Below are 12718 nucleotides of genomic sequence, written 5' to 3'. Positions count from 1 at the left end.
AAGGTAAATATATTAGCTTTACAATCTTTTTTTTATATCCAGCTTGCTAGATTATAAGTATTTCCTATTGGATTCAATGTTCCTGAATTCTCAACAAAACCAAGTCTGCTGGTTGAGACTTGAAGTTGGGCCTGATCTTATATACAATTTATTTTAACTGCTCTAGTACTTTTAGTTAGAACTATACTATTATAAAGAGGCTAAGTAATATACTGGATAGAGGATCAGACTTTGAGTTATCAAGGTTTCGGTTCTAATCCTGCCTTTCAAACATACTGGTGGCATGCTTGTGAGTGAGATACCTCTCAAAGAATATAAATTACAGATTTATGTGTAGGTGGGAGTTAGGAGTTTCCAAACTGAAAAAAAAATCACAAGTCCAAAATTTCTTGTTCCCTCCAAAACACATATAAAACATTGTTCTAATTCTGTTGACATGTGATAAAAATTTAAACCTAATGCGAAGCTTCAGAGTGTGTATATATACATATATATATATATATATATATATATATATAATAAAGAGGAGAGAGAGAGAGAGGGAGAGAGGGAGAGAGGAAGAGAGGTGGGGGAGAGAGAGAGAGAGGAGAGAGAGAGGGAGAGAGGGAGAGAGAGAGGGAGAGAGCGAGAGAGGGGGGAGAGAGAGATGAGAGAGAGCGAGAGAGAGAGAGAGAGGGAGAGAGGGAGAGAGAGGGGGGAGAGAGCGAGAGAACGAGAGAGAGAGAGAGAGAGAGAGGGAGAGAGAGAGCGAGAGAGCGAGAGAGGAGAGAGAGAGGGAGAGAGAGAGGGAGAGAGGGAGAGAGGGAGAGAGAGAGAGAGAGAGAGAGAGAGAGAGAGAGAGAGAGAGAGAGAGAGAGAGAGAGAGAGAGAGAGAGAGAGAGACAGAGAGAGAGACAGAGAGAGAGAGAGAGAGAATTGTTTTATTTCATTGTCTATGTCAGTGATGTCCTTAGTAGGGCTTAAAAGAAAATACTGCCAGCCAAAGCAGCTGTAGCAGCACTACAATGGTACAACCAACAAACTGAATCCCCAATTCATTCTGATTCGATAGAACACAGTCGATTGAGTCTTGATATATAAAACATACATTTCTTTTTTCAGATTGTTTCTGTGTCAGAAACCAATTTTGTCAATCAAAGGAAAACCTTGGTTACATAATAAGCTATCTAAGGGTAGTTTAATAATCCCCCAAATAAAAATATCTGGATTGCATTACATAGAACAGAAAAAGAAAGCCCTAGAAACTCAGATGCCATGTAGGAGGAAATTAAAAGTCATAAAACTGTAATTATATATGTGATACTCATATTTCAGCATGGACGCTGAGAATTCATTGAAGCAAAAATGTGTCTTTCTTACCATTGATTGTTATGCCATTGTTTTGTGAAACTTCTGTCATTTCCTGTAAAGTGATTTTGGGATTTACATCAACTTTGCTTCCAGACAGTTGCAAATGAGCTTGGAGAGAGGATGGGACTTTGACTGTAACAGAGCCTGGAATGAATTTAAACATGCAATTAAAAAAGAGACCGTCCGAACCCTAGCCCTTGCTTGACCCTATAGATTTAACAGGGGAGTGTTTCCCCACCTACAGCATTTTCCTCTCGATACCTTTCCCCTCCACATTTATTCTATAATCTCTTTTTCTTGTCCAGCTGCACAGAGGATGATCAAGGCAATTCCGTGAGCACATGGTATCCACATTCACTTCGGGCTTATGAGTCATGAGGTCATTCTAAGCTACCACTTCTTGTAAACAGCACTAGCCAGCTCACAGGCCCGGAGAAGTTGCATCGTCAGCAATTTACTTCATCTGCGCTTGCAGTCAAGGCCTGTTATTATTTCCTCACTGCTATCAATTGTGCTTTATGAATCATCTGTGGGAAAAACTGTAACCTGCACAGCCCGGGGGCTGGCTCCGGGAACTACACACAGCAGGAGGAGTGCTATCACGCTGATTGCTATACACATGCTTGGACTTCTGGGTCTGAGGCCTGTTAAGTCATGCGAGTCGAGGTCTGGAGCCAGAATGGACCTTAGAGGCCACGCAGTCCAACCCTCTCTAACGGAGAAAGAAAGGGAGGCCCAAGCAGGGGAAATGATTGGCCTACAGTCACACAGGTAAAAAACTATCAGAGGTGGAGTATGAACTGGGCTATGTGGCTCCAGAGTCAATAAGCATCATGTTGTTTTCTCAAGATGATCTCTTAAGAGAAAAATTTTCCTGTTGTGAAAGAAAAAAATATTTTTTTTTAATCTAGAAGTATCCCCAGTAAAAAAACTGATGGTATAAATAAGCTACCTTAGGAGGAAAAGTTGTATGTAAAAGGCTTTTGGTTTGAATACTAAAGGGGCTCTTCATCTTTTGTTCAGACTTTATTCATTTTTTGAAGTAACTGGAGTAAAGGTCCTGCTAGGATAAACCAGAACAATTCTTTAGCTGATTACAGAAGGCTTTTCAAAACTATTTTAACACTGGATTGACCGCAAATTCATCAGCTCATTCCTGTTTTTGCAGTTTACTTGTCTGTACATCATAGAGCAATCAATACATATAAGATATCCTTATATAAGAACATCCACATCTTCACAAACTAAGACAGTCAGGATGATAGAGCATGTTTTGACCTGCTGTGTTTCCAACTTGGGCCGGTTCATCCTTCCTTAGGCAACCTGGTGATCCTCCATTCCCCGGGGTCACTATATTGATGTGGAACTTAGTGCAGACATCTGATTGGCATAGGACACAACAGCCCAGAACTCCTGGGCTCAAGGGATCCTCCAGCCTCAGTCTCCCGAGTAGCTAGGACTACAGGCTCATGCCACTATGCCCAGTGATAGATAATGTTTTGATAATTAAATTTTGAATGTATTTTTTAAAGAAAGGTTCTAATGATACCTTATTATACACTGATAATATCAACTTTAGTTACACTAAAGTAATTCTACATCTAGTTAGAAAAAAAAACCCTAAAAATATTCTTTATTTCTACTCTGAGAGTGAAGTCTGCAAATGATTGGCAACTGAATAAAACTAAACAGAAATATACTGTGAAGATTGGATTTAGCTATCTCCTGATTGTAACAATGGAGGTACTTAGCTCTTCCTTTATTGGGAAGATTGAATTGTAATCCCCTGTCTATTTTTAGATTTTAATCTCCAAAAGTGTTAACTTGGTATTTGAAGTAGATCTACCTATTTTAATCTACAAAAAAAGTAACTAACCACTAAAGGAGTGAACTAACCACAAAAGGTGTGATATAACCAAAAAAGGCATAATCTAACCAAAAAAAGGTGTGAACTAAAGAGTGGGCAGTCCTGGAGAAAAGCATCTGCTGTGATTGGTCGACATGAAATTTAGGGGAGGTGACACAAGAAAAAAAGATCTTTAAATAGAGGACCACAGAGGCCAGAAGATATAGATCGAAGAACTCTGACTTGGAGTTGGACTGGAGGATCAGTCTCTCAAGCCTGGAGTGAAGAGTCACTTTGAGGAGAGACTGGAAGACAGAGACTTGGACTTGGCTGTGGAACTGGACCCTGGAGGAGCTCCTGCAGGAGACTTCAGACTGCTTTTCCTTTTAGATGGTCACTGTGGTAAGTGAAAGGCCGACTTAGTTTCTCTGCCTTTTTGGAGGTGTGAACCTCTGAGAAGGCCCATCATCTTGAGACTCTTTTCCCTAATTAGGGCCTTAGAATTTCTACCTGACTCAGAGGAAGCCAGAGCTCTCTCTCCCTCTTTACCCTTTTCTCACTTCCTTAATATCTTAGACTCTATTGTAAACAAACTACCTTAAATTCCATTTTACTTTAGTAATTCATTTTGGGATTTAGAAATTAAATCCCTGGTAATCACCAAATTAATATATTCAGGTCCAACCACAATTAAATATAACAATACTAAGGGAGTTATTCTTATTTTCTTTTTCAGATCCCCATAGAGTTAAAAGGTTAGGGAAGATGAATGAACCCACACTAGTGTGACCATGCAAAAACAACCCAGACCATTAGCCAAAAAATTATAAATGATAAAATATTAACACATTAAAATTGTCTCACAATTAGTAATCAAATGGATACCAACTTTTGTCGGGAAGAATTCAAAATGTTACCTTGTGACATCTTACAATGTAAAAGGGTACAAATATTCTTCAACTTTTTTTCCCAATAGGTGCACAAGAGGTTAAAGTGACAAATGCTGCTCTCTGTATAAGACAGTGGCAGAATTCAAATGGATTCCAGACATCTTTATTAATCATAAACCACAAAGTTCTGTATCACTTTCTGCTATCCTCATCATAGATAATATTTCCATGTGGAATTAGTTACCAGAAATGAAGCCTGAGAATTTTGATCTCATTTATCTTTATGCTTCTGCCAATACTATGATCACAGTAGGAGAAAAGGCAGGATTGCAATCCTACTATGTTATGTCAGCAGGGAGGGTGCTGGATCAAAACCAAATAATGATGAAATCAAAGTCCTAGTCAAAAGTCTGATCCAGGGCATGAAGATCAATAATAATTTTTCTCTTTCCTTCTAACAGAACAGGAAAATCATTCTAATGTGAGAAGTCCCTTTAATAATTCTTGCTTCTCTTTCTACTAAAAATGAGAGGTAACAGTGAAAAAACTTTAGAGGTAGCAAATATGAGTTTGAGTCCTAATCTCTCTGACATAAATATGGCCATTGATATGTCACTTCATAAGCCTTAGAAATGGCTAATAATTATCTATTTCAAAGGGCTAGTTTGAAAAGTGTTTTGTAAACCATGATGATGGTGATGTGCATATAAGCCAATATTGGTATTTTTTGTTCTAATGTTAATCAGGAAAAAATGAGTTTCTAATTCTGGAGGGCAATTTAGAACTGTGCCCAAAGGGCTTTAAATGACTGTCTGCCCTTTGACCCAGCTATGCTACTGCTGGATTTGTACCTCAGAGATAACAAGGAAAAAGACTTGTACAAGAATATTCATAGCTGCGCTTGGCATGAAGGAAGAGAGAATTTCATGCATGCAAAACAAAGTAAAGGACCTCAGCTGTCAATCAAGGAAGAACATTCCAAATAGAATGTTCCCAGGAAAGATAGTTGGAGAGTCAAGCCAGGCTGAAGGGGGAAGAAGCTCTGAACTGGACCCCTGTTAGCTTCTATCCTAGGCTGAAAGACCCTTGGGGGGGTGGAGGCTTCTGGAGCTAGACTGAGAAGAAATTGCCTTTTGTTGGTGGCTTAGAATGTGAAGAACCAATTGTATATTTGAGATTTGTGTTTGAAGGAAGAAGAAAGAAGATTAAACAGTTGTCCTCGAATCTCCTGACAGATTTTTGTGTCACAGCTGTGACAGGACAGACATTTCTCAAAATCCACCTAACCCTCCTTATAGATTAGGGATAACCCTATCTCTCACCTCGATTTTCATCCTTGTCCTGTTTTTCCCAATAAATCTCCTTAACTGAGAAAGAGGGAAAAGGTATCTTCTCTAAACCTTACAGTTCACTTTTGAGTTACATAGAAAGGTGGCTGACTAACAGGGGGAGGGGAAGGGAGGCAGGAGGATGTGGATGGAAAACTGGGAGGGGAAGGGTAGATGGTAGGAAATATCTTGATCTATTAACCTATTAGCCATCAGTAATGATCAATAGGCAACCCCAGAGTATCCCCCCTAGTAGTATCTCTCTTTCTCTCAGAAGTATCTCTATCTCCATTACAACTAGGCACCCTCAGGTTTCCCCTAGTATCTCTCTAGTCGAGCCAGAGTATCTCATTTATTACAACTAGAAATATCTCTTCGGTATCATTTCTAATAAAGCTCTTCTTTGTGGTGGCAAAAAATTGGAAAAATGAGGGGATGCCCTCTGATTGGGGAATGGCTGAACAATTTGTGGTATCTGTTGGTGATGGAATACTATTGTGCTCAAAGGAATAATGAACTGGAGGAATTCCATGGGAACTGGACCAACCTCCAGGAAGTGATGCTGAGTGAAAGGAGCAGAACCAGGAAAACATTATACACAGAGACTGATACACTGTGGTACAATTGAATGTAATGGACTTTTCTACCAGCAGCAATGCAGTGATTTAGGATAGTCTAGAGGAACTTATGAGAAAGAATGCTATCCACATCCAGAGAGAGGACTGTGGAACCAGAAATACATTAGAAAAATATATGCTCCATCATGTAGTACAATAGGGATGTGATTAGGGTTTTGACATTAAAAGATCACTCAACTGCAAATAAGAATAACATAAAAATGTGTTTTGAACAAAAATACATGTATAACTCGGTGAAACTGCTTGTCAGCTTTGGGAGGGGGAGGAGAAAATGGGGGCGTTATGAATGATATAACCATGAAAAAATATTCTAAATAAGTTAAAAAAAGAAAATATGGGTTTCTAGCTCTTAGTCAATTTCTATTATAGTCTACTATTACTATACTTAGTAATTCCAATCTAAATAAATGGTATATGGACTACCTTAACAAATCTAAGAACTTCTACAGAATAATTATGCCACCCAATCCATGTATTATGAAAAAAAAAGACCCAACTGAACTGAATTTATGGAAATAATAACACTTTTGAATAGGCTTGAGTGTGGGACATCTATAGTTAAAGTATTTTTTGATAGAAATTAAATTTTGGAATCATCTATACAAGCCATTTCAAGAGACCAAACCAGGAGTTACCAAAAAGTCTCAAGGCAATACATACTTGGTGAATTGTAAGCTAGATCAATGGATTTTCCAAAAATGAAAAAAAAAATTACATTCATAATAGTAATTAATTAACTATCAATATAAGAGACCCCAAACTTTTTTTTTTTGTGGTGGCAAACTGGGAATGGAGGATAAAGAGATCTTCATGAGTAAATGATCTTAATGAAGATTTGCTCCAATGAAATAATAGTCCACAAATCAAAATGCCTGAAAATACCTAGAATGCTTTATATATAGCTCCCCACATCAAATTGTATAAAACTGTTTCAGTATTTATTTGGCCATTCGTTTCTTGAGGGTTATTTCTGGATCTTTATGTCATAAGAAAACATTTCAAATTGCTAACCTTTCTGGGATTTCAAGTCCACATTCCCCATTTTGCTGACATAAACATCTATGGCACCCTGATGTGTGGAAGCATTTAGGTGTCCATTTAATGAATCTGGAAAAAAATGACAAGCATGAAGTGATTTATTAGCAATATATCATTTTTGTTAGTATAATAAAAAATTTTAAATCAAAAGTGAAAGAAACTTTAGGAACAGGATAAGAAAGTTCTAAGGCACATTTTAAAGGACATTAACCATATGTCCTTACCTTTTAACATTTAGTTTTTTTCATACTTTTACTATATTTGTAGAAAATTAATATACTTTGATGATGCAATTACCATATTGAGTTGGGTGGTACTCCTACTAAGTTATTTAAAAAAAAACCTTTACTTTCTGTCCTAGTAACAACTCTAAGATAGAAGGGCAAAGGCTAGGAAATTGGGGTTAAGTGATTCATCCAGGGTCACACAGCTAGGAAGTATCTGAGTTCACATTTGAACCTAGGACCTCCCAACTCTAAGCCTGGCCTGTGCCACTAGCTGCTCCGACTGTAAAGATATTTTTAGGGTTGTGACTTAAAATCTAAATTAATTGGTCACCAGGGGAAAAATCCCAAAAAGTCAATCTGGAAATGTATGGTAATTTTAATTAATATAGAGGGAAGGATTTAAGGAGAAAGAGGGAAGAGGATATAGGTTTTCTCCCACTTGGCCTATGCCAGGGGAAGTTCAAGATTTCCGCCACTAGGTCTATGAAGGAGATTAGAGGCTTCTAAGAGGATAAATTTGGAAAGTAAAGGAGAAAAAAATTCAGCCAGAAACTCACCACCGAACCGGACAATAGCTTGTAACCACATCAAGATGCTGAAAGGCCTAGCACTCTGCCACCAGCCAAATCTCCGCCGCCAAAAGGTCCGGGAGAGAGGAAATAAGCCAAATATATAGACCTTTCACTCGTGTGTCCCCTCCTCTAAATGCCCATTCTTTAGTTCTCATCTTCTTTGATTAGATTATATCTTTAGAGTTATTTAACACTTCTTTGTTAAGTTCACCTTTTGTTAGTTACCCTTTATAATTACTTAACACCTTTTTGTATTAAGATCTAAAAATAGACTTAACTTAAAGTTCTAGCTTCACTATAAAGTAAGAACTAAGTACCTTCATTGTTTAATCAGGAGATTACAACTTTATCTTCACCATGAACTAAGATCTAAGTAGGGTGGAGTAATTTAAAGTTCACAAGACATTCCTGATTTTGTTAAACTAAGTAGGGTAGAGAAATTTAAATTTAAAATTCACACTACTCCCACAAAGTTTTGAGGTACTCATTCAATCTCTTATTAAGGACCTATAGCTTGTCAAGAATTGTGCTAAGCATCAAGGTTACCAAGAAGGGCAAAAGATAGTCCCTGCCCTAGAAGAACTCTCAGTCTCATGGGAGAGAAAACATGCCAACAACTATATACAGAGATAGATAGGAAACAATCAACAGAAGGAATCAAGAGAGATTGGGAAAGGCTTCTTGTGGAAGATTGGATTCAAGATAGGGCTTGAAAGAAGCCAGGAGCCAGGGATGAAAAAGAGAGAGCAGTCGAGGTGTGGAGGAAGCCAAGTAAAAGTGTTCCAAATCAGGAAATGGAGTGCTTTTGTGTAAGGAAACTAAGGGGCCAAATGTCACATGGGAGGTATACTATATACAACTGGAAAGGTTAGAGGAAAGGGTAGCTAGTTATGAAGGACTCTGAATGCTGGATAATTTTGTATTTGGTCCCAAGAAGTGATAGTTTACATAAACAATGGAATTTACTGAATAGAGAATGGCATGGTCAGACCTAAGTTGCAGAATCTGGAATCTAAATCTGAAATGTTTACTTCAATAATTTTATAGCTCATCAAAAGCACAAGGCTTGCTTTAGTAAATGCTTTATGTGACAGACATAGGTGAAAGGGGTAAGTGGGGTCCAAAAAAAAAGGGAATGAATTTGAAAAGCAATAAAAGTATTGTTCAAATTTAGGACTAGGGAGTTTTCATACTTTTGTTGCAAAGAAGAAAATCAGCAACTAAAAAAACTCCTTGGTATATACCCAAAGTACACTGCAAACATCCTTACAGTCTCATTCAAGGGATATTCAATTAGGACAGAGATACAAAGCAAGAAAAGACTGCACTCACTAGTTTTCTTCCCAAAAACAAATGGCAAAAAGCAACTGCACTTATTTAACTCTTTGCTGTCCCTAGCAAAGGACAAAGCATAATATACTTAAAAGAAGCTATTTCTGACAGAAAACTATTATTTCAATTTGTAGAGAAAGATGGTGTTCATGAAATAGTTTCCTTAATATTTTCAGAATGTGGAGAAGGAAAAATCTATATAAAAAAACTATGAAGAAACATGATAAATATTAGCTACAAATTCAGCAGATTTGGATTTCACAACAAAGCCATATCTACAATTTCTCAAATATTCTAAAGTGATAGATTAGACACTCTCCAAAGAAAACAATTTATTTTCTACACAGTAGGAAAATGTGCACATTTTGCCACTAGAATAATTTATTTTCTCGTGAGACAAATGTAGACTGGAAATCATGCCCTTTATTTCAATCAACTTACTTAAATAAAAACTAATGTTGAAGAGTTAAGCTTTTGGAGACAGGACTTTAAACAACTGGAGAAGCAGAAGATGCCACTTTTTATAAGGTGGCAATTTGTTCTTTAAAACCTTTTTTAATATCCCTGAAGAAGATATGTCACTTAAATAGTCAAGTATACCTATGATTTCAGTCAACAAAGGTTAAAGACACCTGAATATATTATTTCATACTCATCATGAGGAAAGAAAAGGAAAAACAAGATGTCTGTATCATAAGTGATTTACTTTCTTTTTCTTTCCTAAATAGCAGACACCAGATTTTAGCATCTGATCAGTTGCATTATGATAATGGCCCCTTAGAAACATCAAAGGAGACAAAGTGATTTACTTTTTGTTCTACAGAAAAAAATACATAAGGATATCCAGCAAGATATAATCTTTAATTTTCATGTGTTTTGTCACAAAATTTATTCTAAATGCAAACACTTTTTTCAACAATCAAAGTGAAAATTTCATTTTCTGATGTTGTATTAAGTAGCTAAAAAAAGCCATTGTTCTGGACTAGGAAACATAAATGTTGGCTCACAAAATACAGAAAAATTCCATGGGTATGAAGAGCAGCTTAGGAAGGAAATATACATTAGAAGTGAGTAACATAAATTGAACAAGAATCCTTTGTCCAGACAGTTGTATTTAATCAGGATCCCACAGAGTGCTTTTTATCATGACAATTTTGGCAAGAACTTTATATATGTCTGAGAGATATGACTAAGTTATGAATGAGGAAAATGTATCAATATCCAGCTATAACTACCTGAAACCACAAAAATGAATTTAGCTGAAGTGCATCAGCGATGATTTAGAAATCTAACAATGAATTAACAGTGGGAATATAAACCTGGTTAACAGCAGAGGAAAAAAACCAAAAGGTAAGACTAAGATCCAGAGAAGGGATGGGCTTCAAATTCAATTCAACTCAACAAAAACTTATTAAATGTCTGTCTAAATGCAAGCTAAAAGAGTATTTCCTTAAAAGGAAATAAGATCATCCTTAAGACCTGCTTGTCTCAGGGGACTCCAGGCTCAGGCTATTGACATCATTCCCTGGCTGCCAGAGTACAAAGCAGCCATAAGGATCTCCAGATCTCAGAGGTTTAAGTGCTGGCTCACAGTAGGAAACTAGGTCAAGGGATCTCCCTCTACTCAGCAGAATCAAATCAAGATGTTCTCTCTGCCAACTTTGTTGAAAATTCTCCTATGGCTAAATTAATCTACTCTTGTTAACTGCTGAATGACCTAAGAATCCTTCATTTTCTTCAAATATCAAAACTAAATCATAAGGGGGTTTGGACAGGCCTAACCCCAAATTCAAGGACGTAAGGGATGAAAAACTGCCTGTTCTCTTCCACAACAACATAATACACACAAAGACAATTAAAGGAAAGATATTTTGAAGATGGAGAAATACTAACAATTAGGGTAATCAAGAAAGGAAAAGGATTCCTAGAGAAGGTGGCACCTAAATGAAGATAAGAATTCTAAAAGGCCAAGTTCATGCTAAGCAGTGATATTAGAATATTCGAAGACACAACAAATGAAATGTAGAGTTCAGGAGATGACCAGTAGACTGATTTTGCTAGAATATTGATTATTAAGGAAAGAAATATGAAACAAGTCTTCAAAGGCAGACAGAAGCTGGATTGTGGAAGGTTTTAAATATGAAGTTGAAGAGTTCTTTTTATTTGTTTGTTTTTGTTTGTTTTCAGGTGGCAACAGGGTGCCACAAGATAAGCAGGATTAATTTGGTCAGAATCATTTTTTGAATAGCATTTTAGCAGCAATGACAAATGTCAAGATTGGTTTTGAGTTAGAATTGACAACACTAGAAAAGTGAAGGGGAAGGGAAAGTAAAGAATGATTACAAATTTGCTAAAGATTCAATATTCTGAGACTTCCTGTAAAGATGGCGGTTTAAAGGCAGTGAAAGTTCAGACCTCTGAAAACCCTTCCTTACCGATCAAAAATTGAATGCTCCTAGGACACCGAAATTCAAACTGAACAACAGGACAGACCCTGAGAACCCTCCTCCAAACCCTCCTCCTGGACCTGGATCAAAAGGTAAGGCCCTCCAAAGGCCAAAACTCTAGATCACTCGGATCTAAGGGGTAGGCAGAAGGAAGGTCCCAGGACCCATCTCCCCCAACCCAGGGTGCTGAGCCCGCGGCGGGAGCAGCGGGAACGTCAGGGCCAGAAAAAGGGCCTCAAGGCTGGCTATTCTGAAGGACTCACCTTGAAAGCAACCTGAGCCAGTCTCCGGGGCACCCAACACAGATTGCAGGGAAACAGAGAGAGAAGGGGGAAGCCTGTAGCCCCCTGGCTGGGTCCTTCCATCTGAGTCTCAAGGGAGGTTCCAGCTTTAGGGAACCAGCTGAACCCAATCCCATCAGGAGCCCTCAGAGCTTCTGAAAGGACAGAAACCTCAGGGCCAGCAAAGGGGTTGCTCGGAAGGGATTACCTTGAAAGTAACCTGGGCCAGTCTCTGGGCATTCAACACAGACTGTAGAGTTTTTTTTTTTTTTGGTTCCTGGATCATTTGGCCCACGCCAGCTGAACTTAATCCCATCAGGAGCCCTCAGAACCCAGGGAGGCCATGACCCCTCCCCCCTTAGAGAGCAGGGTCTTCTAAAAGAACAGAAACCTCAGGGCCGGCAAAGGCACTGAGATACCTTGCGGACAGTGCTGTGCCAGGCCCAGAGAGTGGAAGTAAGGCAGCAGAGAAGCAACTGGAGGGAACTGAGAGCAGTAACTCCCTAAACACCTGCAGGCAGGGGAGGATGGACCCTGGGCCTCCCAGGGAAGACAGAATAGCTGCAGAGAAAGGACAATCTGCCTGGGGCTAAAGCCTCCGACCACCAGACAGATACACAAAGAGCCAGTCCTCCTTACTCAGATAGAGAAGGCAAACAGTACAGAAGTACAAAAACCTCCAAATACCAAGAAAAGCAAGAAAAAGGGGGTGACTTTGGACAAATTTTATGGAGCAAAAATACAAAATACAGAGGAGATAGAAGAGGAA

General features: G+C 38.3%; 1 protein-coding gene across 5 annotated transcripts in view; it reads right to left on the bottom strand.

Moving 5' to 3' along the window:
- The window catches only part of FAM185A (family with sequence similarity 185 member A), a 104501-nt gene that overhangs the window by 13354 nt on the left and 78429 nt on the right, over positions 1-12718 (bottom strand). For 3 of the 5 annotated variants that reach the window (XM_001371129.4, XM_007504054.3, XM_007504055.3), the window contains 2 exons: positions 7064-7159; positions 1360-1494 (listed from right to left, as the gene is read on the bottom strand). The exons of 1 other annotated variant lie outside the window; for it this stretch is intronic. In XM_001371129.4, the coding sequence (XP_001371166.2) occupies positions 1360-1494; positions 7064-7159 (231 nt within the window). The remainder of the gene's footprint in view (positions 1-1359; positions 1495-7063; positions 7160-12718) is intronic. One more of the 5 variants, XM_007504056.3, reaches the window with a different exon arrangement.

Source organism: Monodelphis domestica, chromosome 5 (assembly GCF_027887165.1).
Source record: "Monodelphis domestica isolate mMonDom1 chromosome 5, mMonDom1.pri, whole genome shotgun sequence".
NCBI classification, from domain to species: Eukaryota; Metazoa; Chordata; class Mammalia; order Didelphimorphia; family Didelphidae; genus Monodelphis; species Monodelphis domestica.
The sequence above is the reverse complement of the archived record's forward strand: the minus strand, read 5'-3'. Positions and strand labels throughout refer to the sequence as shown.